This window comes from Furipterus horrens, unplaced genomic scaffold, assembly GCF_987537825.1.
Source record: "Furipterus horrens unplaced genomic scaffold, mFurHor1.1.pri manual_scaffold_11, whole genome shotgun sequence".
Lineage (NCBI taxonomy): Eukaryota > Metazoa > Chordata > Mammalia > Chiroptera > Furipteridae > Furipterus > Furipterus horrens.
Genome location: NW_028327181.1, coordinates 20,783,773 through 20,810,492, shown reverse-complemented (window position 1 = coordinate 20,810,492; position 26,720 = coordinate 20,783,773). Strand labels below are relative to the sequence as shown.

At 53.5% G+C, this 26,720-nt stretch overlaps 1 protein-coding gene across 1 annotated transcript; it reads right to left on the bottom strand.

Annotated features, from left to right (window-relative positions):
* SLC37A2 (solute carrier family 37 member 2) lies at positions 1-26,497 on the bottom strand. The gene is made up of 19 exons (XM_090257931.1): positions 26,205-26,497; positions 10,760-10,841; positions 10,226-10,319; positions 10,020-10,098; positions 8,147-8,282; positions 7,657-7,733; positions 7,014-7,180; positions 6,426-6,463; positions 5,995-6,147; positions 5,708-5,798; positions 4,198-4,260; positions 3,816-3,901; positions 3,299-3,347; positions 3,044-3,117; positions 2,703-2,781; positions 2,469-2,566; positions 2,131-2,195; positions 1,859-1,915; positions 1-482 (listed from the first exon to the last, which is right to left on the bottom strand). The coding sequence occupies exons 1-18, from the start codon at positions 26,261-26,263 to the stop codon at positions 1,885-1,887; spliced, it is 1,521 nt and encodes a 506-aa protein (XP_090114057.1). The 5' UTR covers positions 26,264-26,497; the 3' UTR covers positions 1-482; positions 1,859-1,884.
* Positions 26,498-26,720: the final 223 nt, after the last annotated feature.

Genomic DNA, 26,720 nt, shown 5'->3' with positions numbered 1-26,720 from the left:
GACGGATCAGGAGTGAGAAGCAGGATCAAACAGAAATCCAGCAGCTTGTGGACGAAGGGACGGAGAGAGGCTGGGCAGCTCTGAAATGGGGTCAGAACCCCATCAGTAGGTACAAGCCGATCACAAAGGCTCACATTTCATGCCGCAAGGGAGCTGCGCCTTGTCCCAGCTGGCCTTGGCCCGGCGCAGCCTCTGCCTCTGTCCTGGCATCTGAACAGGCAGGAGTCTGGGCAGAGGTGTCCCTCAGCAAGACGGAGACACCGCTCAGCTCTGGCCTGTCCCTCTGCTCGGCATCCCCTTCCCACAGAGGCTTCCCCAGCCCCTTAGCATCCATGGGCGAGGCCCCGCTGGCTGGTATCAGATCAGGAGGCTGGCCTCAGCAATCTGTGGCGGTTTCAGCTGTCTGGCCGGGGCAGCACTTCAGGACCCAGCTGGGGCCCTCCGTGCTTCTTTTCTAATCAGGGCCTCATATTTCTTTATACCTGAATGGGGAGGAGAGAGGCGATGGGAGAGAGTGAGGCACAGGACAACCGTCTCCTGCCCCATCGGTGGGGACAGGGAAGGCGGGTTCCTAGGGTCCTTGAGTAATCGCCTTTCATCCTTGTTCTCTGCAATCAGGGCTTTCTCTCACCTCTTCAGCAGGGAACAGAAAGCCAGATTAAATTTAAAACCGTACAATATTTGTACCACATCTGACAGCTTTAAAAAGCAGTATCAGGTATCCCTTGCTGTCTCAGCCTCAGATCAACCCTGCCAGGTATTTAGGAATAAGCGTCTCCATTTTACACATAAGGATGAGGAAGTTCAGAGATTTAAGCCCAAGGTCTTATAAGATAAGGGGGAGCAGAGAAATCAGGACTGTGCAGGGAGCTCTGGTTCCAAGCCCAGGGCTCCCCCTGCTCCCCCCACACAGGGACAAGCTGAAGTCTTAGGCACATCCAAGTCCTGACCCTCTGTTCTCTCATCTCTAAATGAGCGTATCTACCTCAAGATGGCTGGGAGGCGAGCTAATCTATCTGAAGTCAGGTTCCTTCCAGGCCCAGAGCAGAGGCTTCCTAAGTGTTCATCCTTTTTCCTGTCTGCTTCTTGTCCACCCCACCCCGCCCCCAATCTCCCCTGGGCCCTGGCTCAGGGAAGGCACGTGGAAGAAGCTCTGGTCACGTGGCCCAGCCCCCTGCTCCTCCACAGGCGGTCAACACCTCCTGCTCGCAGGTTTTCCCTCCTGAGCCTGGATGAGGCTTTCCCTCAAGGGAAGTGCTTCCCCATATAGTGTGCTGGTTACCTGGAGCCCCATTTCCCATGCAGAGCAGGTCCCCAGCTCTGCCAGCTCCCCCTTTGCAAGAGAAGGGCAGGAAGGCCGGGGAGACCTCAGCACCTGCAGGGAGTCCCGCCTCTCGCCAGCCCAACTCAGCCACCAGCCCATCTGTGCAGCCTCCACACCCACCACCACCAGGCAGCAGACGGAGAGCACACCAGCCAGTCACCAACACTGATTTGATTTTGTCCCAGAAGCTTTGATTGGTAATTGATTCCTTCTGCACACCTCGGGCAGAGGGGCCCAATGACCCCTGGTTTCTGAACTTCAGGAGCACCTGCAGCGCACTCTGAGTTCAGAAGGAAAATGATTTCCCTGGACTCTGCCTCCTCTGCCCTGGGCTATGTCCCAAGCCTTATTGCTGTCACAGAGAAGAGGCTGCCAGCCTTGGTGGCAGCTCAGGCCTCTTAGGAAACACTTCCAAAGCACCAAGCTCGACTAGGGTTGCCAGTCTTTGGAACTGGCCGCAAGAAGAAAGAGAAAGTTGGAAAAATCACACTGAAAGAGAAAGGATTTGCATGTGGGTTTGAAGGAAATACTCACAAGAGTCACGGGACTTGAGCAAACTACTACCGCGTGGGGGTTAAGGCCAGACAAGAGCTACGGAGACACGCGGGACAACGAAGGGCAGGTTAGTGGGGCTGGGGCTGGGGCTGGGCAGGGCACTCACGATCACACCCGGGGCCGGCTCCACTACCCCAGGTCCGTGCTGGAGCTGGGCTCAGACGGGCGGGCGCAGTGCACCTGACCGTGGGTTTGCAGGTGAGACTGGCGGAGGGGTGGGGCAGCAGGATCCAGCTCTCTGGAGGACTCACCCGCTGTCCTTGCTCAGGACCGACTTCCAGGCCAGGATCTCTTTGTACACCAACCGGCAGAGGAGCTGTGGGGGGTTTGAGGCACAGAGGGAAAGGCGGACATTAGCCTGGGGCACATGCTTAGTCCCTGGTGCTGGTGACCAGCAGTGGGCTGGCAGGAGGACACGGGCTGGGCACCCAGCCTCATTCAGCAGGGGTCACCCATGGGAGGTGCCGTGGCTCTTAGCAAAGGGCTGCTGTCCCAGAGCCCCTGGCGGACAATGCTGTGGGCCTCAGGGTCCTAGCCTGGCAGGACAGGGCACCCCGCGATATCCATCCGGATGCCCCAGAACCCTTACCAAGCAGGCCAGCACGTCAGCAGAGATAAGCATGTAGAAGACGTTGTTCCAGCCCGTGGGGGAGATGAGCCCGGCCAGCAGAGGCCCCAGGGCCGCCCCTGTGCAGAGCAGTGTCAGAGCAGGGCACCGCCAAGGGACCCTGGACCCCCACCCACACGACGGCAGCAGTCCGAGGCGTGTGCCCAAGATCAGGCTCAGCGCTCAGCTGCCAGGAGCCAAACGCTAGTCACAAACCTATGGACCCAGTGCCATCGATGATGGCTGTGACAGTGGATAGTGCCTTTGCGTTGCCTTTCAGGCTCTTGTGAGTCCCCTGGGGAGAAAGAGCAGAGTGAGGGCCCAAACAGGCGGCAGCACCGCGGCCCGGGCCTGGAGAGGCACTGACCCGGGACAGGCGGTGTTGAAGCTCGGACTTGAGAGTGGGAGGGCAGAGATGGTGGATTCTGAAAGACCCAGGATCTCGTCTATGTAGCCAAGAAACAGGGAATGGGCTGTGGGGAAAAAGGACCGGGAGACAGAGGCCCTGACCAAGACCCCAATGAGACCCCTGGCTTCGAGGAGGCGGCCCCACTTACTAGGTCAGCTGAGACGGCAGTGGTGATCAGCGCATATGGGCCGTTCACCAAGGCCCCACACACAATCAGCATTACTGAGGCGGGACAGAGACAGCCGGTTAGAGATGAAGGGCTGCCCCCCACCCCCACCATCCCCACAGCGGGCGGGGGGTGGGCCCTGGCATCAGAGTGAGGACCTCTGCTTCCTGGGCCTCCCCCCAGACACCCCCAAGGCAGCGCCCTTCCTGTGGCCTGGCAGGACTCCCAGCATCTCACCTATGGAGCTGACGAACCCACTCTGGCCAAAGCGGTTGTACAGGAATAGCTAAGGAAGAAGGAGGGGGAGAGGCAGATGACACCCAGGCTTCCCACGGCCCGTGATAGCCCGGAGCCCGGACGGGGGACCAACCAACCCTGGAATCCAGCAGGTCGCCCTGCTCCTTTTCCCTCTCACACCCAGGCCTCCCACTCTTTAGATGTCCCATGGACGGAGAGGGCGTGTGTGTGCCTAAGATGTGGTGATTTATTGTTTGCTTTTCCCAGAAAGGTTTCTCTCATATCCAGCCTCAATCTCCTATTCTTTCCTTGGTCAAGAAGTTGATCAGCTGCTCTCCACTTCCCCCACCAAGGCCAAACAGTCACTAACCCCTCTCTGAAACTCTCAGTCTGCGTCTCTTTCCTGTGCACAGGGCCATATGCACATACATGTGCATAAGTGTGCAGGCGCACACCGTGTTCAGCAGCCACACACAGGTGCACAGGCCCACGCGCTTCGCCCTGGGGTTATACACACCATGGGGGCAGCCAGGATCAGCATGACACAGCAGGTGGTGGCCCTGCCATTGGTGTAGTCAGAGATGAGCCCCGCCAGGATGCCGCCTGGAACACAGACCGACCCACTACTGCCCCGGGCACGACCGCAGCCTCCCATCCACATGGTGCCCCCACCTTGGCCCCCTCATTCTGCCCCGCACTGGCCAGGCCTGGCCATCCAGAGCCAGCAGAGGTCCCCTCTGAAGTCCTCCCTGCACCCACTGCTTACAGGAAGACCAAACTTGAGGGCTGTCTTTCTTAGGGCCGCCCAACTGGGCAGGAGGCCAGGTCACATCCCATGGGGCCTGTCCCTTCTTTCTGCACCCCCACAGGAGAAGAGGCAGAGCAGGGCAGGGCCTCACCTGTGATGCCACCAACATCGAAGAGTGTAGACAGGTCCCCCGCCTCCTTGGCACTAAAGTGAGCTGTGGAAAACGTGACTATGTGATCAGACTCGAGGGCTCAGACAAACATCCCGCAGAGTCACAGCCGGAAAAATCAGGGCCCCCGACCCAGCCCATGGCCTCCTTTTTCGGAGGAAGTAGTGAGGACCCCTGCGGAAGTGACGGCCAGAGTGACTCTCCGACAGTGTGTGGCCCCATGCCCACTCCAGCCCCAAGTCTTGAACTGCCATCTTCCCCTACAGGAAGGCCTTGACCTCTCAGGCTAGCCTGCTGCAGAGAGCACTGGGCTCTGGCCTGGCAGCCGCGACCCACTGGGCCACCTTCCCCTGTGGATAAAACTCTCCGCGAGCCTCAGTCCCTCTCTGCTGCTGAACAAGGGGCAGGCGCCACCAGGAGGCTTCACGTCCATCTGAGGCCTCTGCTACTCCCCAGAGCCAGGAAAGAGACTCCAGGAAAGGGGGTCTCAGGTCCCAGGCCTTGCCCTAGGATTAGAGAAGGAATTTCCAGAGCCTTGAATGGTAGCCCAACCCTCAGGGCAGACTCACACTCTGAAGTCAGCCGCCACAAAACAAATAGTCTCAGGTCCACAGAGCTGCCCTGAGGCTCCACCTCTATTTTTGCAAGATGCCCCTCAGATAAGAGCTATGGGGCACGTTATAGCTTGAGATTTGGCCCTGACTAATCCCCATGGTATCCAGAGTAAATACAGTATGTGGCAGGCAACCTTGGCTCTTGGCAGTCCGTGGAGGGAACAGCAGGGCCTGGGGTGGGGGCCTGCACCCTGGCACAGCTCTGAGGCTCAGGGACTGGAGTGGGGTCTGCTCCCTGGGGAGTAGCCACCTGACCTATGGAATAGCAGTCCCAGGCCAGGTAGACATCAACATCCTTTTCAACCACAAAAGTGACCTCTCCTCATCTGTCCATCCTTGGACGGGGCAGAGGCGGGAAGAGTGGTCCACAAGGAAGGCAGCGCAGCCACCCCGGCACAGGGCAGAGTCCCACGAGGCTGTATAGGCAGCCCCCAGGGGAGGAGAGCAGTGTTTACCACCTAGGCTACAAGTGTGGGCAGCTCACAGGGCCTCTTCTTGGACTTGGGAGAAACTCAAGGGACCTCGGGAAGCATTCAAAAGGCAGACCTTGTCCAGCACCCTCCGATCCCACCTATCTATGAGCCAAGCAGGCTGGAGGTGAGTTCTCTTACACTAAAGGATGGAGAAGTTAGGGAGGCTTACAGAACAGAGATTTGAGTTCCTAATTCCTATCTCAGCTCCAAGGCGGAAAGGCAGCTGGAATCAGGGTGTTAGGGGTAGCATACAAGGCTCAACTTTCCATTTAAAGACAAAATCCTCTTTCTGCCCTACAAGAGGTTCACAGAGATGCCTCCTATATCCTGACTTATCTGCATCACATAATAGGTCTCCTCTCAGACCAGAGACCCTGCCTCACCTCTTCTTCCCCTGGTACTTACCCACATTGAAGATGTACAGGGGCAGCCAGTACAGGAAGGTGTAACTGACCAGCTTGGCGAAGAGCAGGCACAGAGAGAACTCGATCACGCCCTGGGGGGCATAGCAGAGGGCACGATGAAGAGGGTGCTCCCCAAGGGGCAGCTGAGCACCACCCAGTACCTGCCACGCACACCCCCGGTAAAGAAATTCTGGACGCCGTAGATCACCCTGAGCATCCCCATCTCCTGATATCCTGCAGAAGAATCTAGAGAGCCTCTCTCTCCCCTCCATTGCCCCAACTTCTCACCGGGATCATAAGTGCCCCCCAAAAGCTGATGGCAGCAGGCTGAGTGCTTGGTTCCTTGGAGCATCCAGCCGCTGCCTCCAGGCTGCCCTCCTGGTGACAGTAAGGGTTACTCCCAGGGTCTTCAGGGGTTTTCTGGTTCTCTTCCGGCTCGCCCTGAACAGAGACGTGACCTTGGTGCGGGCACGCCCATGTGCCACCTCCTGCCAGCTGGAGGGATGACCCACCTCCCTGAGAGGCAGGGGCTCCAAAGCGGGAAGAGCTGCATGTCCCTCTGCCAGACTCAATTAAGTGCCTGCAGACCCCTCGGGCTGGTGAGGAGCCACCCAAGGGTGTGACATCAAGCCTGTGCAGTGACTGTGGGCTCAGGGCTTCCTCCTCCTACTCCCAGTCCTGTCTGGGGGGCAGTGGGAGGGCGGGGGGCTCACACTCACATGGTGCTCAGGGGTCGTGCAGTCCACATCTTCTGGGTCTGAAATAAAAGCCTTCTAAGAAGCTTTCCTCAGGTCAGGCCCTCCCGCTCACCCTGGGGCTAGTCCCCAGCCCCAAACTGGCCACACAAGGGAGTTGGAACCGGCGCTGGGGAGACCAGTGCTAGGCCCGGCTCTGCTGACAGCCGGCACTGTCACTACTGCCTCCTGGGCTTCGGTTTGCTTGCTGCAAAGCGGCCCCACTACCTGGCCTAGTGGACTCTCAGGCTCTCCTGGAATGGGGCTGAGAAGAGCAAATGTGAGGGGTCCTTTCTACCCCACCTTCCCCTTTCTTCCTCTCAGATTCAGCCAGCATTCGCCAAGCACCGACTAGGAGCCAGGCATTTGAACTACCTGTATCACTTACACCTTTGCCAGCCCTGGGAAGTACATGCTGTTGGCCCTATTTACAAGTGAGAAAGCTGAGGCTCAGAGAGGTGGCTCGTCCCGTCACACACCCGGTCCTCCAGCTCCATGGCCCATAACCATCCCACTAAGCCAGCTGCCTTCTCCCAGAACGAAGGGCCCTGTGGGGAGGGAGCGTCCACTCACACTCTATGAGAAAGAAGAAGGTGATGAGGCCCATGACGGCAGTGATGATTCCTGGGACCACGAAGGACAGGCCCCAGGGCCCGCTCACCCAGATGCCAGCGATCAGGGAGCCCAGAATATTGCCCACAGATGTGTGGGAATTCCAGATGCCCATGATGAGCCCCCGCCTGGAGGGAGGCAGGGGAGGGAAAGGCAGAAGAAGTGAAAAGGGGAAGCATAGGGTTCATCTCAACTGCTCTGGCCAAGTGCAGAAAGCTGGTCGCCTCCAGCCTCCAGCCAGGGATGAGGGCACGGACTGGCTGGGACCAGGGAGGAACAGCCAGGCCTGCCCCCCCTGAGCCAGCACATGGGGCTTCCCAGCAGAGCTCCTGCTGTCCTCCGGAGCCAAGCCCCTAGCCCCCCTCTTATCCCTTTCCCTATGGCTATATCTCTGAAAGCACTGGTCCTCAGTCCCCGGTGGGCATCGGCAATGTCTGGAGAGTTGCGATTGTCACAGCTGGGGTGTGCTAGTGGCAAAGTCAGCAAAATGGAGACACGTTTCTAATATCTTCCCCTGAAAATTATATTAGGGGGCCTCCAATGACCTCCTTGCCACCCAGCCTTCCAAGGGAACCTCCTGCTCACACTCCTTTGTCACACTCACTTCCCCTTCCCGAACCAGTTGCCGACGCAGGTCACAACCGAGGGCCAGCCCGTGGTCTGGACGAGTCCATTGCAGATCTGCGGGGAGAGCGGAGGCAGGTGGGACAGGCCCCATATGCTGCCGTCTCCCTGCTCTGACCCTCCCCTCCCCCACCCCCTGGGCCGAGGAGGCCCACTCTCAGGGCTGAGGGCCACTCCAAAGACCACATCCAAGCTCCCCCACCCCTCGCATGGGTGCACACACCACCCAGTGCCCACTGGCCCTCGGTGCTGGATGTAGCCACAGGGTGGTGCTCAGTGCAGACTCACTGAGTGAGCAAATGCAGGAGCCTGGGGGGTGGGAGGGGGGGCCCCGCGGAGCACACAGAGGAGCAGTGGGCCAGGCTGCCCGGGTCAGGGCCCAGAGCAACTAAGACCTGGGAGCAGCTGAGAAGGACTAGGTTCTTTCTGTAACAGAAAACAGAGGCTGAAGGCAAGACGGAGGCTCATACCTGAACGAGCACAAAGTACCAGAGCACATGGATGTTCCAGAAGTATGCCAGGCCGAGGAGCGAGGTGAAAAGGCCGCTGAGCAGCATTCCGGCTGTCAGGTAATAACGGAGGGGGAGCCGCTCCCCAAAGATCCCGCTGGGTAAGAGAGAGGTAGATTCGTGGTTAATCCCACTGTCTGCACGCCTCAACCCTCTGCCTCCATTTCTTCCCCCAGCCCACCACTGGGGCAACTCTGACTGAGGTGACCCCCCGCGACCTCTGCATTGCTGCAGCCAGGGACAACCTCTGTCCTCCACTCACTAGACTTCTCTGCTGCATTTGAAACTGCCGCCCCAGCCCCCACCCCCACCCCCAGAGGTGTCCTCTCCCTCGCCTGCTTGATGTTACTGTTGGCAGTCTCAGCCCCCTACCCTTGGCTGACCACAACTTCTCATTGACTTTCTTGGAGAGCAGGCTCTCTCTCTTTTTTAAATTCTCACTGGAGGATGTTTATTGGAGAGAGAGAGAGAGAGAGAGAGAGAAACATCAAAGTGAGACAGCTGTCTCCCATTCATGCCCGACCAGGGATCAACCCCTCAACCTAGGTATGTGCCCTGACTGGGGATCAAGCCCTCAACCTTTATGGTGTATGGGGATGATGCCCCAATCGACTAAGCCACCCGGCCAGGGCTCGAGGAGCAGTCTCTTGCAGCACTTGCATGGTTTTAACTACCACTAAGTGCATGTCCTCCGTCTGCTCTCTCCCCCAGGGCTTCAGGGCCGCACACAAGATACCCTCTGGACATCATGGCTTGGATGCCCCCAAACACTTGAAACTCAAAACTCTAAAATTGAGCTCCTCTACCTCCTTCTCCGACCCAGCCCCTTACCTTTTGCCCTTATTGGAGTGTCTGGCACCACCATCCTTGGTGGCTCAGCCAGAAATGACAGCGCTACCCCAGTTTCCTGCCTCTCCTCCCCACCCTTCATGTTCAATCTCCAAGACTCACCCATTCTACTTTTTTTTTTAATTGATTTGAGAGAGCGAAACATCGATTTATTGTTCCACTTATTTATGCACTCATTGGTTGCTTCTTGTATGTGTCCTGACCAGGGATTGAACCTGCCACCTTAGCGTATCGGGACGACACTCTACTCAACAGAGCCACCTGCCAGGGCCCATTCTTCTCTGAAATATTCTCCAGTGTGTCCTCTCTTTCCCGTCTTTATTACTACTGTTCTTGCTCAAGTGCTCCTCAAAGCTCAGCTGCACTGTTATCCACCTGTTTCTTGGCACAACCAGGCCTCAGTCTCGCCCTCCCTTAGCCCGCCTTTTGTCCCCCTCAAAGTGTCCTGCCTGTAATGTAAACCTAAACATGACACCCTGGGTAAAACCCTTCGATGCCCTCCAGTGCCCGTAGCCTGGCACGCGTGGCCTCACTCTTCAGCCCACACTCCGCTACACTTGTCACCGAGCCCCGCCCACCCGCAGGTCAGGCTGCTTCACCCTCCCCTGGCTCTCTCCCTTCCGCCCCCCCTCATCTCCCTGCCAAACCCAGCTGCTCTGCATCAGCGCAAATCTGATTTCCTTCAAGGAGCCATCCCTAATCCCTCTTCTCTAATCCCGGCTTGGACAAGTGACCACCTCTGAGCCACCAGAGCATCCTTTCTGGGAAAAAGAGCCACTAAACGCGGGAGCTGGAGGTTAAGGAGCAGGCTCAGTGGCACCGTAAGGGGACGGGAATGGCTGTGGGCTGATGGCACATGCACGAGTCTTGTTCTCGTTTTGACCTGGGGAGCCATCTGCTTCTGCCCTTTGACCCTGTGCCCCCTGTAAAACAAGGGGAGGCAGCAGCTCGGAACCACCGCATTTCAGCCCCGCCCCTGTCTTACCTGATAAACATGCCGATGGCGTAGGCCACAAGGAAGGCATTGTCCACGGCCCCCAGCAACTCCTTGTAATTGTCTTGATCTGAGAGCAGAAGGGACAGACAGAAAGCTCATGGGCCCGCTGCCCCTGCAAGAAGGCCTTTCTAGCTCTGGACAACCCTTCCTGGGGAGAGGGTGGGCAGCGGGGAGGCAATTCGCCCCATGCTTACCAAATGGAGACCAGCTGCACCACCTGGTATCGTTGGGATCGTGGGTGTCATTCAGGGGCTGGATTAGCTCTGAGCAGTTCTGGTGCAGCCGGCTCTGGACGAGGGGATGCACAGGTCAGGGGCCCCAAAGCCCGCTCAGCCCAGAGAAGAGCAAGCGACGTCGCTCCCCAGCCACCCAGCACCGCTGCCTCCCCATGGGCTCTGCTCCTTCCTCTGGCACCTCTTCCTGCAGGAACCAGCCACGTCGGACCCTCAGTGAAGGCAGAACCCACAGAGCCCAGGGGCCTCGTTCCCTCCATCCACCCACAGCCACTGGTGAAGAAACTCACAAGGAGCACCTGGGGAAAGCTCCCTGGGGGAGGGGGAAAAAAGAGCTGCTAAAACTGGGAGCCAGCCAGGTGAAGGGCCAGCTCAGTGATCACAGTGAGAGAGGCAGGATGGTCATGGGCCGGGTTCCAGACCATTCTGCAGGAGTGCATTTCTGCTGGGGCCCAGCGTCTCCCGCATTCTTCCCCGCCACCAGGCCAGCCTCACCTTGACGACACTGATGGGCTTCCTGGACATGTGAAAACAGGTATAAATGAAGAAGGTGAGCAGCAGGATGAAGCCTCGGTACCTGCAGGAAAAGGTGGGCATCTGTTTTAGCAGGAGGCCCAGACCCCACGTGCCAGCTGTGCCCACTCCAGCAGCCCAGGGCCGCAGCACCTCCCCTTCAGACACAAGTCCCTCGGGCAGAGGCCACAGGGAGGGTAGGAACAGATGTCCGGAAGCCAGGGTGCTCAGGGAGCCCTGTCTCCCGGGCCCCAACTTCTGAGTCTTCTGACAGAGCACCAATGTGTTCCTCCCGCTCCTGTCACCTCCGTCCCTGCTATGTTCACTTGGTCTCACTCTGGTCAGGGTGCCTCGTGGACGCGTGTGCGAGAGAGATGGGGGTAAGGAGCTAGAATCTTTTTTAAAATACCAGAAATGATGGGAGCAGTGGGGAGGCGGAGGGGGGAGAAGGGTCTGTGTTCACAGTGAGCCCAGCGCCCCTCTTACGCTTAGAGTGCAGCGGAGGTGGCAGGTGCCGCAACCGTGTGAGAGGGAGCCCAGACCACAGCTGGAAATGGGCCCCATGGGAACGCTGCCGACAGGACCACGTCCTCCTCCCGGTCCTGTCTCATCCACCCTGCCAGACGTCAGGGTCATTCTTTCCAGCTGTGGCTCACACATCACATGTGCCCTCTCCCGCCCCATGTCTCACCCCATGCACTGGTCTGGGATGGAAAGAACAAATCAGCCAGACACCAGTCAAGTTTCCATGCACACCCGGCTGCCCCTGTCCTGAGGGTCAGGGAAGGGCCTCTGTGCCCCGAGTCAGTGTCTGCTTACCCAGCACAGCATCAGCTGAGCGGAATCAGCAGCCGGGAGCCAGGAAACGCATGGAAAATAGGCTTCATCATGGTCCCCAGCCCAGGAGTAGGGGCCAGGCATTCACAAAGCCCTGGTTCATTAAAGACATCACGGAGAAGGATGAGGAGGAAAGGCACCTGGCACCTCTCTCAGCTCAGTGAGCCTAAGGGGCAGGACACGGTGGCTTCAATCTGCCCTTTCTGGGATCTGCCTCCAAAACCCAGCCTCCGTGCCTCCAAATGTGCTGTGCAGGCCCCCTGCCTGGGAGCTGAAGGGGCATTGCAGCAGGGCCTGACTTTCGGCTGGGCTGCCAGGCCCTTTTCTACTCACCCCAGCGCGGGAGCTTCCTGCCTAGGAGCTGTCTCCATTCTCTCCACTGCCCCCAACCCCATCCTAAAACACTGGAGGCACACGCCCCACTCCACTACCTGGCTTATATGTCAGAGACTCTCCATTCTGTTAAGAACAAGGTTCCAGCTACCGCCTAGTCTGGGTTTCACGCTTCTCTACAGCCTGGTGCCTCTGGCTACCAGATCTCAGGGGTGCGTGGTTTCTCCAGGGATTGGCGTTTCCCAGGGAGTCTGGGGTTACTCCAAGGTGTTCTGCCACAGTGGCTGACATCAGCAAGCTTGGTGGCAGCAATGTTCTCCGGGTCCCTCCAACTGGTACGTGGCTCAGGACTCCTAGTTCAGGGACTTACAGAATCTGAGGGGAATTTGGAGAGGGTGCCCAGCTGGCCTCCTTCCAGAGCCGTGGGTGGAAGAAAACTATAGCCCTCCAGGTAACTCCAGCCCAGTGCCCTGCCTGGGAGGCTGCCTGGCCTGGGGAGGAGCTGAAAGCCTTGAGTGAGGCCTCTCATTTCCTGTGCAACCAAATGCAAGTCCCCAACCCGCTTTTTGCCCCTGGTTTCCTCACCAATTGTATATGGAGGGCAGCACTGACCACATCGATCTCAAAGTAAGGTGAATACAATATTACTCTCCCCCTAGTCCCTAGGTCCCTGTTGTGTCACTGTGAAGACCCCTGGGGTTCGCTGAGCTTACCTTGGCTGCCACATGGCTGCAGCCACAGATCGTGGTGACAAATCATGAATTCTCCGGGTCTGAAAGGTCCCTGAGGACCCTGGCTCCGACTGTCCTCCCATGACAGACCCGGCAGCGAGGGCCTTCCTGGCTGTGGGCCTGGTGTTGCCCAGGAGGCCAGGCTGCACCTCAGTAGACACGCGGAGCCCTCTGGGGGCTGCTCAGAGCCAACAAGGGGCTCAGAGTCTCGCTTGGTCGCCAGCCCCCTCTCCTCCCACCCCTACTTGCCACCACCACACTGATCCCACCCCAGGCACCAGGATCTGCCCAACTAGGTAGGACCCAGACCACCCTCCATTGGCTTTGTCCTGCCCGTGTCCCCAGTGTTTCTCCTGCTCTGCTCCAGACACCTCTCACTGAGACTCCTCTCCTGACCCTGGGAAGCGGAGCGGTATGATGGCAACACACACAATAATGCCACCTTCTGGCAGGCTGATTCTGTCCGGCAGACAAGACTGCTCCCAGAGCCACGTCCACATGTGGGCCCACCACGCACGGGCCCTGTGCAGGGCCATGACGAGCAAGGGAAGCCGGAACAGAGATCTCCACCCTCCGGGTGCTCACGGGTCAGGGGGGAGACAGGCAGAATTGGGGCGACAGTGCCATCAAAGCGGGCAGCTGTGCATGACAAGGGGGCACTGAGGAGGGACGCCGGGGTCGACTAGGGTAGGAGCAGTGTCAGGAGAGGATTCCTAGAGGGGCGGCTGTAGTTGAACTTTCAAAAATAAGCAGGAAGCAGCCAAGTGGACCAGAGCTGGGGCAGGGAGCGTGTCTGGGACAGGGAACTGCGTGTGCAAAGGCAGAGAGCGTGAAATAACACTACCTGTTTGGAGAACTCCATGTAGTCCCGGATGTGCAGAAGGTGGACTGAGCCAAGCTGGGAAGGAGGCAGGAGACGGGGCATGTGGGGCTGAGTTGTGGAAGTGACAGTGATGGAAAGTCATCGAAGGGGGCCGGGATTTTCTAGATCAGAGAGGTCGGGACCACGCAGGTGAAGCCGAGTGAGACCCAGGGCTCCGCTCTGCTCCCTGCTTTGGGAAGCCCGTGCCAGGCTTCCTCCCTGGAGGCGGGGCCCACTCCCTCGCCTTTTCAGTTCTCCTGCCCCTCCCTGGGCACGTGGCTTCCCCACGGGGCGCCTGTGGTGGTCCATTGCAGGGAATCTGCTTCTATGATAGGAAAGAGCAAGGACTTAGAAATCAGGCAAAAGCTGGCTTCTCTTCTGACACCTACTTGTTCCTCAGAAAAGCAGAGAGTTCATCACCTTTGACAGGTTAGTGAGATGATGCTGCCAACAGGTCACATAAGTTCCTGACACCCAGTGGGACAGCTGCTATTATTTGAAGTTTTCAGGTGAGGAGGCAGAGCTGGAAGGGCTGAAACAGTCCGTGCCGCTCTGTTATGGGAGGTGAGTGGGGGTGGGGCTGGTATCCACGCTCCTCCGTGGTGGGAGTTCCAGACCCTGAATTTGCTGGGAGGTGGGGATTTGGAGGCCCGGATGCCCCCTCCTGTCCACTTCCCCAGTGCACACACCTGGGCTAGTGGAACTACCAGTGCCCTTCCCCTGCCTGGGGCGGGTTCCAGTGCCCACGGGGGGCCTGCCGTGTTACTGGGGCTCCCTTGGCAGCAGACAGGAGGCTTGGCAGAGGCCCACTCTGACACCCTGACTGGCGGAAGTCCAGCCCAGCCCTCCGCAGATCTGGCCTCACCTCTCTCCCAGCTCTGACCCCAGAGTCAAAAAAGTGACAACCAAGAGAGCAGGGGAGTTGTGACTCCTGGGGACGGGGTGGGGCCGGAGGTCCTCCATGGTGCTGTGGGAGTGAACCATGGTGCCTCCCTGGGACTTCCTGCCTGGCCTCTGAGTGACGGATGGATGAGCTCTAAGCCAACCAGTCAGCTGGGCAGCGCGCACTTGGAGACAGACCTCCTCTTGGTTCCATCCTCTTTCCATTCCACTTTGGCCGCTGTTCTGAGCAAAAAGGCCAAGGTGGCACCATTCAAAGGGGACGGGATATCTGTCAGGTTAAGGGCTGGGCTAAGCCAAGGCTACCAGACTTGATGGAACTCACAGGAAGGACAGCTGACACACTCCTGCGGCCTGAACCACAGGTTTCACTTCTCTGCTCACAGCCCTGCCTGCAGAACCCAGAGGCCCCCGAGGGATCAGAGGGCAACTATGCACAGCTGGGCTTTGCTAACTGCCCCAGAGTGGCTGTGAGGGAAGGGATGGCAGCCCAGGTGCTGGCCTGCACAACGGCCAAGGACCAAGGAACGTGTGTGGTGAGGTCTGCAGCCTGCTCCAGGAGGGGCTGACTGCCCGCATGGCCCTCGAAGTCTTTGTCAGCAAGAAGGGGCACTTTTCACACTAGATCTTAGCCAACAGGCCCAGAAGCGATGAAGAAGCGGCACTTTTTAGAGTCCCACCTCCACCACCTGGCACTGGTTACTGAGTAACCAACCGAGTCCAGGAGAGAGGTGAACTAGCTATCTCTTCATGATAAGCTGATGGCCGGACTTGCTATTTTGAAGGAACATGATAATGGCTTTATCAACCATGTTAAGACTTTGCACTAAGAATGCTTCCGATATAGGAACCAAGAACAATTTGTCACAAAGCAGCAACAGACAAAAAACAAACAAAAGACCTATTCCCACTCAAACGACATATCCCCAGTACAACAACAGAACAGTAAGAAATAGCATAACAGAGGGACGTCCCCTTTGGGACACCATGGAAGGCGGTCCCTTTCCCAAGTGGCTATGCAGTGGGCCATCCTCGGTCCCTGCATCCCCTTCCCTTGCTTTGCATCCACATGCTGACAGTCCCCACCCCCATGTGAGGCCCATGGGGACTTAAACTCTCAAATCAATGGGTCCCCCCCACTCTCCACCTTACCCAGGGGATGCTATCGGATGTCTAGGGCTTCTAGCATGGCCACATGACATGTTGGGCTGGATGTGGCTGGTGACCTTGGCACTTGCCCTGAAAGGACAGACTTGGTGGCCTATCCTTAGAGGTGCCTGTGCTAGGACTCAGGAGATCTGAGAAGGAAAGAGTGCTGAGAGCAACAAGAACCAGGCCAGTGGTGACAGCATCCCCGCTCCACCCCAGCCAGATCCCCACCGCCACTGGGACACTTCATGGTAGGCAAAGGCCCACATGGGACAGACACCATGGGCAGAATCCTGAGCCAGGCCTTCAGCGTACACGATGGAGCAGGGACAGCCCAGATCTGGGAGGGTCCCTGAGCACTGAGGACATGAAGCGGAGGGCCAGCTTTGGGTATCCTCTGCTTGCTGCCCTTCCCCCTGCTGGGCCTCTTGCGGCGCTTGCTCAGAGAGATCAAGTTGACTCAGCGCTTGGTCCCGAGATCCTTCCCACAGGAGGGGGCCATGGGCTAGTAGACACAAGCAGCCCAGGACTTTATAGAATAAATGAGTAGATGATATAATGATGTTTTTTAAAGGAGTAATTAAAATATGGGTTGTTTTGCCTGGTGAAGGCAGCTAAGTAGGGGAACCCCGAGCATTCAGACAGAGTGAAAGGACATGGCTTTCAGCTTCAGCATGGGGTTTTATTCAGGCAACTGGAATAACTCAGGGAGAATGTGAGAGGTGGCAGGGTCTGGAAGAGGTGGCCGTTCCCCTAAGAGCCGTACAAACAGCACAGATGGAGCCAGGTTGATGGTGGCAGAGCTGTGTCCTGGCCAGGCTGGGAGATGGTGGCCTTCCTCTCAGGATTCTGGAGGCCTGGTCTCCACCTCACCCTCGTCCATTCCCCCTGAGCACAAAGGATCCAGGGGACACAGCCTGAGCCGGAGACCAAAACAAGAGCAGTGGTACCACCCACGCACACTCCACCCCAAACACCACTCAGGGACGCGACCTCTGCTGTCTGTCCTCAGTTATGCGGTGACTCTCAGACAGCTCCACTCTGGCCTCAGTGTTCACGGCTACAGCTGGACTGGCAGAAGTAGGGCCCTGGCCAGCGACTTAGACCATTCCAGAACCCTTGCTGCTTTTCAGGCCGTCCATGCGGCCTGAGTCAGACAGTCACACCCAAAGCCAGGAAGGTGCACAGCATTCTGCTCTGTAAGAAGGGAAAGAGGAAACAGCAGGGTGGAAGAGGAAGCAGAAGCCGCTGGGGGTGAGGGCAGCAAGCACATGAGGAGTGGGGGAGGGGACCCTAGGATCACACGCTCTGCAACTCAGCCCTGACCTTGAGAGGCGGAAGGAGTGGGGCAAGGATAGCATGCTTAGCTCTCCAGGGTCTGCTCCAGGAGCTCTCTTCCTTTTCAGAGCATCCTTTCACTACCACAGCTCGGTTTCGGGAGCCCTTTCAGCTCCCCTGACCTAATACCTCTTTGTGGTACCAGGACCCCGGATCTGAGGTCGTCGCGGAACAGGGAAAAGAACGTTAGACTTGGGCCATAAAAGGATGAGTCTTCATTTCGGGTTCTGCTGCTTCCTGTGACCTTGGGCAACTGGTTTAACCTCCCCAAGCCTCAGTTCGACATTCTTTTAAATAAGATAATAAACTGCTGCCGCTCTAGACTGTTAGAAGGATTCAACAAGACACAATGGATGTGGCAGCGTGAGCCCTCAGCAAACTCAGAGGGCAGGGTCATTCATCCCAGCAGTGGCCATCAGCCAGCCTTGGCCTTTCCAGTTCACATGGGAAGAGTCAGGTGTGTATGTGTGTGTGTGTGTGTGTGTGTGTGTGTGTGTGTGTTTATGTGTGTGTGTGTGTGTGTGTGTAGGGGCGGATTGCATGGTGGGAGGGAGTTCACAGCTCCTGCTTTCCTGCTTCCCCGCTCCCCATTCCTGCTCATCCAGCTGCCCTTCCTCCCACAGGTTTTCCTTCTCCCTGTCCCAGGCAGTTCCCACTCACGGGGCCCCAGGAAATGGGCCCAGCCCCGTAAGCACAGCTCCAGTCATGTCTCTGGCAAGATGCCCATGTGGCCAGCTGCCCCAGACATGTCCAGGCAGACACTGACACAGAAGGCCAGGCACTGACCAGGCTCAGAGCCATGGAGGACTCCTCACGGCCATGAAGTAGCTAGCTCTCCACCCCATCCTGACCCAGGGGGCCTGACAGGAGAGGGGCAGAAACTTGGCAGTCTCTGACTTCTGTTGGCGCACATCTCCCGGGACTGGAAAGGCTCCTCAGCACCCTGTGCACCTGCAGTGCAGCTACGTTATGGTCTTGAATAGGAAGGTGACACCTTCACTTCCAGGCCTTTGCTCCAGGCCCGCTGCCCATAACACCTCCAGCTCCACCAATTCACGTGCTACCTTGTCATCCTAATGAACGGGAATCCCTCCCTCCACGGAAGCTCACAAGTACCCAGCAATTACCAAGTACTAACTGTACGCTAGACACTGGGCTAAGTGCTTTAAATGACTTCTCATTTAATTTCACTAAAACCCTGTGATACAGGTACACTATTACTTCCATTTTATAGACAAAGACCTGGAGCCTTAGAGAGATTAAGTGATCTAAGGCCAAAGGGCCCTGTGATTGATCTTCTCTCCCTTCCATAGTGTGGTCAGGAGGACAGCGTGGCAGTCAGGCTACCCCGAATTCAAGTTCCAGTTCAGCCACTTACGGGCTGTGCAACGCTAGGTAAGCAACACAGCTTCTCTGTGCCTCAAGGTATCCACGGCAGGTGGGGAAACTGCAGTGAACGACAAATGAACGGTGCCTGGCACCAAGCAGGAGAAGCAAGTAGAGTAACAGTCCAAAATTAGTTTCTAGTCAGCGTTTAACACGAGCCAGTCACTGATCTAAGTACTTCAGGCACTGCCCCTCCTTCATCCTCACAATGCCTCACAAGTAGGTATTATTAGTATTCACACTTCATAGATGAGGAACCCAAAGGTCAGGCCCCATCCTCCCTGGCTCTGTCTAGGCAGTCTAGCTACATCTGCTTTCTTCACTTCACTTTCCAATGGCCTCCTTGGGGACATGTGGAAGCAGTAAATTAGATAATAAGCATACACACCCTCTCTCCAGCCTGATCCTTAGTTCCAGGAAGGTAGGGTGTCTTATTCATCTTTATAGACTTCAATTCTCAACATTATGTGCCTACAGTAGGAACTATAACATCATGTAGTGTTTGATAGGAGTCTGAACCTACATTCATGAGCAAAGAAGTAAAAGAACAGTTCATGAGCAGCCTCGTTAGCCAAAGGGGGTCAAGAGTGGCCACATACCGCGTTTATAGCCTAGGACCCGCCTTTCACCTATGAGGAAACTGAGGCTGAGAAAAGTCACTGTACAAGGTGCACCGTGGGGAAAGGGTTCCAGTCCATCTGGGAGATGCTGGCGCGCACAGGGGTCAGGCTCACGCTTCAGGAAGCGTATGAACATGGCGTGTGGTGACAGAGTTGTGTTGTTGAGTGTTTGTGAGCTCTTCTGCCATGCTCGTGTGGGACAGGCTGTTTATAATTAGCCAGTTTCCCCCACCCCCCCCACCCCCATATTCTCTGAGCTATAAGTTACTTTGGTAAAAGGGTACAATTCATATCTATGAATGCGATTCTGTTAGGAACAATGGTGTCAGAGAGGCACAACTTTGTACATGTGATAATAAGATGTGTTTATGTTTATTGAGGAGAAAAAAGAAACGTTTTATCCTAAAGTAAAATGACTGGGCCCTGGCCTGGTTGCTCACTGGTTGGAGCGTGGTCCCCTGCACCAAAGGTTTGTGGGTTCCATCCCTGGTGGGGGATGTAAGAGGAGGCAACTGAGCGATGTTTCTCTCTCACATCGATGTCTCTGTCTCTGTCTCTCTCTCCCTTCCTCTCTAAAATGAACAAAACATATCCTCAGGTGAGGATTTAAAAACAAGCGGTTTAAAATGACTGGTCGTTCCAGAATAAGGAAGAGAACAAGGAAGGACAAAACCTGACTAGATAAATGTGTAGGTTTGTGAACAGGGAACTGGATTTGCCTTGGATTATAGGACGTGCAAATAATGAGTTTAAAAAGCCATTAAGTGTGTTAGTAATTTTGTCAAAGCTGGCTCAGTGTTTACTTTATTGATATTATTGCAAAAGTAGAATTTGGTTTTCTGTCTGTTAAAAATTACAAAATTTTCTTGAATATTGATTATTGGTCTGCTCTTAATGAAAGGTTGTAAAGTGTTATTTTTTTACCTCCTGTGGGATCTGCCTAGATAGCGCAAATTCTGTGTCTTACCGGAATAATTTCCTGTACTTTTTAAAACAAAGAACTCCCTCTTGGGAAAGAGCTGTTTCTTTCCTTTTTTAAGATCTTTAAAATTATTTATTTATTTATTTATTTACATTATATTTTATTGATTATGCTATTATAGTTGTCCCGACTTTTCCCCCTTTATCCCCCTCCACTCAGCACCCCTCACTCCCTCAGGCAGTCCCACCACCATTGTTCATGTCCATGGGTCATTGTATAAGTACTTTGGCTACTCCATTTCCTATGCTGTACTTTACATCCCCATGGCTATTCTGTGACTACCTATTTGTACTTCTTAATCCCCTCACCTCTTCACCCATTCCCCCACATACCCCTCCTGTCTGGCAACCATCAAAATGCTCTTCGTATCCATGATTCTGTCTCTGTTCTTGTTGGCTTAGACTGTTTTTTAGATTCATTTGTTGATAGATCTGCATTTTTTGCCATTTTATTGTTCATAGTTTTAATATTCTTCTTCTTCTTAAATAAGACCCTTTAATATTAATATTTAATATTATATTTCTTGCCTGCAAAGTCTCTTTTGAGAAATGAGCTGACAGTCTTATAGGAACTGCCCTGTAGGTAACTAACTTCTTTTCTCTTGCAACTTTTAAGATTCTCTCTTTATCTTTAACCTTTGGTGTTTTAATTATGATGTGTCTTGGAGTGGGCCTCTTTACATTCATCTTGTTTGGGACTCTCTGTGCTTTCTGGACTTGCATGACTATTTCCTTCACCAAATTAGGGGAATTTTCTTTCATTATTTTTTCAAATGGATTTCCAATTTCTTGCTCTTTCTCTTCCCTTTCTGGCACCCTTATGATGCAAATGTTGGACCTCTGGAAGTTGTCCCAGAGGCTGCTTATACTATACTCACTTTTTTGTATTGTTTTATTTATTGTTGTTCTGATTGGTTATTCTTTGCTTCCTTATGTTCCATATCATTGATTTGATTTTCGGCTTCATCCGCTCTACTGTTGTTTCCCTGTAAATTGCTCTTTATTTCAATTAGTGAATCCTTCATTTCTGACTGGCTCTTTTTTATGCTGTTGAGGTCCTCACTAAGTTCCTTGAGCATCCTTATAACCAGTGTTTTGAACTTTGCATCTGAGAGATTATCTCCATTTTGTTTAGCTCCTTTTCTGTAGTTTTGATTGCTTCTTTTATTTGGGCCATGTTTCTTTGTCTCCTCGTTTTGGCAGCCTCCCTATGTTTATTTCTGTGTATTGCTTTGACTCTGTGTCTTGGTAGTGTGGCCTAATGTAGTAGGTGTCCTGTAGGGTCCAGTGGCACACCCTCCCCTATCACCCAGCTGGGCGCTCAAGGTGTGCCCTTTGTGTGGGCTGAGTACACCCTCCTCTTGTAGTGGAGCCTTGGTTGCTGTTGGCAGATCAATGGGAGGGATTTATCCAGGCCAGTCAGCTGCAAGGACTAGCTGTGACCACTGACCACCAACCTCTTCCCTCCATGGAGGATCAGCTGTGCAGGGGCAGGGTGGTGGTGCTCCGATGTGGTCTGTAGCTGCCCACTGGGTGCATTGACCCTGGGGTTTTTAATGAGTAGGGCAGGCCAAGGTCAGCCTCACCTGTGTTTTGCCCAGGGCCACCCTGCATGAGCTATAAAGCGATCTGAGATGGCTGCTACTTGTACTAGGCTTAGAGTTTCCCAGGCAAAGCCAAGCTGTGAATCTAGGCTGGCTGCTGCTAGAGCCAGGCCTGGAGCTCACTGAGGCCAGCTGTTGCTTGTCTGATAGATTTAGGATTTAGGAAGTTGTGAAGCCTGGGCCAAGACCAGCCGTTCATATGGAAAAGCAGGTTGCGTGAGGCCAAGAGTTGGGTGGGGCAGAGTCTCTGCAGATCTCCAAGGTGGGTCAAACACTGTTAGTCAGGTTGATGGAGCCTCAGCTATGGCTCCCGCTTGCCGGCTCTGTGGGGGGAGGGTTTAGAAAAGGGACAATGGCCTCTGCTCGCCTTGATGCCAGACATTTCATTTTCTCCCAGTATACCACTGGTGCTTTTCAAGCTGCTACCCTGGTGCTGGAGCTCAGACGCAGTGAGTTCTGAGTAGGTGAGTCCATGTGTGGGTTCTGTAATAAGAGGAACTGCTTGGGAATACAGCGGTTTCTTCCACTGACTCAGTCCCCACTGGTATTTGCAGCCAGAAGTTGTGGGCACTTATCTTCCTGGCACTGGAACCCTGGGCTGGCGGGCCTGGTGTGGGGCTGAGACTCCTCACTCCTGAGATATTCCCCCTGAATTTTTATCCACCACACATGGGTGTGGGACCAGCCTATTCCGGGTCTGTGCCCCTCCTACCCATCTGGATGGATGTGGTTTCTTTAATTCCGTAGTTGTCAGACTTTCATTCAACTTGATTTCTGAAGGTTCTGAGTGATGGTTGTTCTAATTTCAGTTGTGATTTTGATGTGGTTGTATGAGTAGGCGAGCCATGTCTCCCTATGCCGCCATCTTGAGTGGAAGTAAGACCTGTTTCTTTATGTTACCTTCTATGTTTATTTTTAAGGGTAATATTATCACTTTCAAATGCATGGGACAAGGACTGTTTCTTTGCACTCATGATAAGTATCCAAATCTCTTAACCACTCCTGATTTTGCCTCCCTCAAATCAAAGCCTAGACACAGAATAAATAAGACATTCAACATATCTCTTGTACCTAACACTAACTTTGAGATGCCCAAGAGAGCTCCTAGAAAATCACAAAGATTTGTTCTTTCACCTTTTAAAAAGAGAGAGCAGATTTATTAAATATGTTATTATTGACCAATTGCATGAAAATAATTGTGAAATCAGAGGAGATACTAAACCCTCTCTAGGTTAATTTTTTTTAATCCTCACCCAAGGACATTTTTTAATTGCTTTAGAGATACAAGAAGGGAGAGAGAGTAATATCAATATGAGAGAGAAACATGGATTGGTTGCCTTCTCGTATGTACCCCACCTGGGTATCAATCACACTCTCAAGCTGGATAGGTGCCCTGACTGGGAATTGAACCTGTGACCTTTTGGTCTACAGGATGACACTCCAACCAACTGAGCCATCCTGGCCAGGGCTCTAGATTTGAAAAGGTAAACGTTATTATTTATATAAATAGTTCAGAAATTGTATATTATGTGAGAAGTTTCTGCAGATTTCTCAGTGCCCTCTCTGGTCCATGATTTGTTTCTATGTGATGCTTTTTCTGATAATAAGAGGATGGTGTTACCAGTCATGATTTCAGTTATGACTGAAAATTTTACCTGGACTACAGCCTTACTTCTTAGAGTCTAACATCTTCTCTGTCAGTGGTTTTCACCAGGGGATGTGCATCTGACTTTCCTATGGAGTTTTATGAAGATATAGGTGTTTAGGACTTACTCCAGACTTACTGAATCTCTTCAGTTGACATTTTTGGTATAGCCTTGGTATAGTATGTAAATTATGTCTCGGGATTTTTATATATTTCAAGACTTTTTCCTCTATAAAAAGTATGTTCATCCATTTTTTAATAATCAGATGTTATGTTCACTGTATTCTTTGAAATTAGCTTCATTATATTTTTAACTACTATCTAGATTTTTGGGGTGAGGGGGACTGGCTTTATTTTGTTTTGCATACTTCAGAAACAACCAAATTTTCTTGTTGGCTGCATTACTCTTGTCATGAATTCTCATCAGATCATTCACTTTTGAAAATTATCAGTAATAAATTAATCCGCACCTTTTTAGGTCTCTGTCACCTACAGATAGTATTTGTTTTACTCTGATGCTTCCCAAAGTCTCTGCAATCAGCTATAGTCAAAGGTCTTATCTTTAACAGCCAAGAACTGTCTCAGAGAAGCACTGTGCCAGGAACTTGCTCTTGGACACAGGCATCTGGTGGCATTGCTTAGCCACCTTTAAGGACACACCGATGGACTAAGCCAGGATTGTCAAAACTCTTTAGTCAAGAAGCAGACAGGTTATAAGACTGCTAACCCAATTCAGCGGAACAAGAATTAATCACATAGAATAGAATAAACTGATGAGGGATGGTTGTAGTTTGTATTTGCAGTACTGTTGGTATTGTTCTAGTGTTCTCTTTTCTGGATATATAAATCAGTCCTTTCTTTTCTTCTTAAGCTATATGTAGCCCAGAGCAATTTATGGGTAGACTCTGTTTTTGTAAACTGAAATGAAGCATTTGTAAACATTTCATCCTCCCTACCTGATTCCCCAGAATTCATAAACTTTTGTGGAGTCTTCTGACTTTTCATAGCTATATGGTTACTTGCAAAAGTTCAATAAGAATATGTCCTCTTTCTTTAAACCACAGAATAATTAGAAAAATTGGTTATGCAACCAAGGCCTTTCCTAGAATGTTGTAATTGACAATGATGCTCATTTAATCAGGTATAACCAGCCCCTTTTAGGGAACTCAGGTTGGCTGTATGAAGTCAATACTAATAAAACCCTCCCAAGAAAACTGGCTTACTGTTTTCCCTTATAGGCAAATAAGGAAGGTTACTCCTTGGCCAGCCCAGGGGACTTAGGATATTTTGGGGACCTCAAGAAAGGAGAAATTTGCCCAAATTTATAGGTACAGCAGGTAAAACCTAGCAGAGAGAGTTTCTTGGCTTAGCTTCCTAATCTCAGAACAGTGAATAACAACACGCTTTTAAAAGTCCAATCTAAGGCTCCTTATAAAAAAATTCCAGCAGAGTAAACTTAACAAGACCTATATTATAAATTAGTACTCTTGCTACACCTATGTAATCAGATGAAATCTAATGAGACAAACCTTATTTTATGATCAAGAATAATCTTTCTTTGTGACTATTTTTGATCAAGGAAGGGGAGACTGTAGGAAAAATTTTGTGTTTCATGGGAAGACAGTGCGTTGTCTAGAGGACTCCTCTCCACGTGTTCTGATTCTGGTACCTCGCTGACCTTGGGCTGTTTTGCAATGCTCCAAAGTGGCAGGAAACTAAATCATACAAAATATGTCTATGAATTGATACTTTCAATAGTCTCCCCTTCCAACCTGTGGAAAAACCAGTTTTGCCTCAATATTCCTGATTTATAAATGGGTCTGCTCTTTGGATTCTCTCTTTTTAAATTTATGGTAAAATATATATAACATAAACTTTACCATGTTAACCCTTTTTAAGTAGACAGCTCAGTGGCATTAACGCCCTTCACACTGGTGAGCGACCGTCCCCACCACCCAGCTCCAGGACCTTTCATCGTCCCAAACTGAAGCTCTGTCCCCACTAAACAGTAACTGCCCATTGCCCCCTCCCTGCAGTTTCTTTTTCCTAGAGTATCACATCTTCTGATTCCCTCATTATGAGTAAAATTAAATCTTTAACACATGTTCATTTTTATATCCTTATGAGTGTCTGGTTTTATCTTTTTCTGAAAAATATGTTTTAACAGTCCCAAACTCAAAAAAGACCAAATAAGTCACATAAACGTGTGAAGAAGGCAGGAAGGAATGCGGACTGTCACCAACAGGAAAGCGCCAAGGGTGACCAGCCAGCCCAGGACTGGAGGTTAAGAGTGTGGGCTTTTGTTTTAAAACTAGATCCATTTGGCCGTGTTAAGAACACCTGCCCTATCTAAAGGGGACTCCTTAATGTCCTATGAATATAATTTGGGAATTTAGGCCTCATATTGCTCCACCTGTTTTTCAAGAGAAGCCAGGAACCCGGCTATTTATGTTAAATTTTATAATTTGTAAATGATGGCAACTCACACAATATTAAAAAAAAAAAAAAAAAGCACTCTGGAGACCCAGCAAAACTGCTCCAGTGGGCGACCTCTGGAGAATAGCTGCAGGCTCTGCACCCCCACACCTCCACATGCGCCTCCCATGTCGGGGCTGCCCATTGTTGGGGTGACCACCCAGCTGAGGTGCAGCACCCTGCTCTGATCTGACAGATAAGCCCCTCCTGGTCTCTCAGGGCCTGGATCCCCTCAAGGCAAGCTCCCAGGACCACCGAGTTCTGGCCTTTGTGTTATCCAAGGGCAAAAAGACCAAAAGCGACACTCCAGGACCCCAAACGCCACTTTTCATCAAGTCCACCACTCGGCCTCGGTTGGTTCCCTGGCCCGCAAGTCCAGGTTTGCCCCTGTGCTCAATAATGTGAAAGTGAGCGGCTCTGAAGGTCCGCCGCCGCCGCCACCGCTGAAGGATCCCCGGCTCACAGGCTGCGAGGCCACCCGCTGCTGGGTCCCGGGTCCCCATGCTCCCTGCCCGCCGAAGGGAAGCTACCCGGGGCCGCGCGCCTCCCTCCCCAGCGTTGCTCACCAGCTGTCCCTGGAGAAGGTGCGGAGCAACCAGATGCCCGGAGCCAAAGAGGACCGCATCTTGCCTGCTGGTGCCCGAGGCAGGTGGCGAGGTGGACAGAGCAAGGCGCAGGACGCTGTGTCCCAGCCGGCAGTAAGTAGCTGGTTTTAAAAACCCAGGCGTCCGGCCCGCCCCAGCCTCGCGGGCAGCAGGCCCGGAGCCCCCGCCCCCTGGCGCCTGACTGCCCTCGGGTTCGGGCCAAGCGCAAAACGACTGCCCATCCTCCAGCGTGTCGGCCAGCCCCGGGTTTTCTCCTTGGGCTGGGGACCCGCAGCGCGCGAAACTTCTGGGGCCGCTCCCGCCCCGCACTCCCTGCTCAGCTCCCCACTGGGAACCGAAAGCCACGGGTCTCAGCTCTACAGCATGATCCGCCTGTCGTAGCTGTTCTTGCAGCGCCTTCCTGTCCCGGGAAGTAGTGGCCCAACAAGGATGGGAAACGGAGGCACACTGGAGGCCTAGCGCTGACACCTGGTGGTC

Excerpts from the sequence above, each read along its gene's own strand:
- SLC37A2 (XM_090257931.1), bottom strand. The coding sequence starts at position 26,263 with ATGCGGTCCTCTTTGGCTCCGGGCATCTGGTTGCTCCGCACCTTCTCC. Across the intron at positions 10,320-10,759 it reads AGCCCATCAGTGTCGTCAAG|AGCCGGCTGCACCAGAACTG; the intron begins GTGAGGCTGGCC and ends CCCCTCGTCCAG. Across the intron at positions 1,916-2,130 it reads GTCCTGAGCAAGGACAGCGG|CTCTTGTCTGGCCTTAACCC; the intron begins GTGAGTCCTCCA and ends GTGTCTCCGTAG.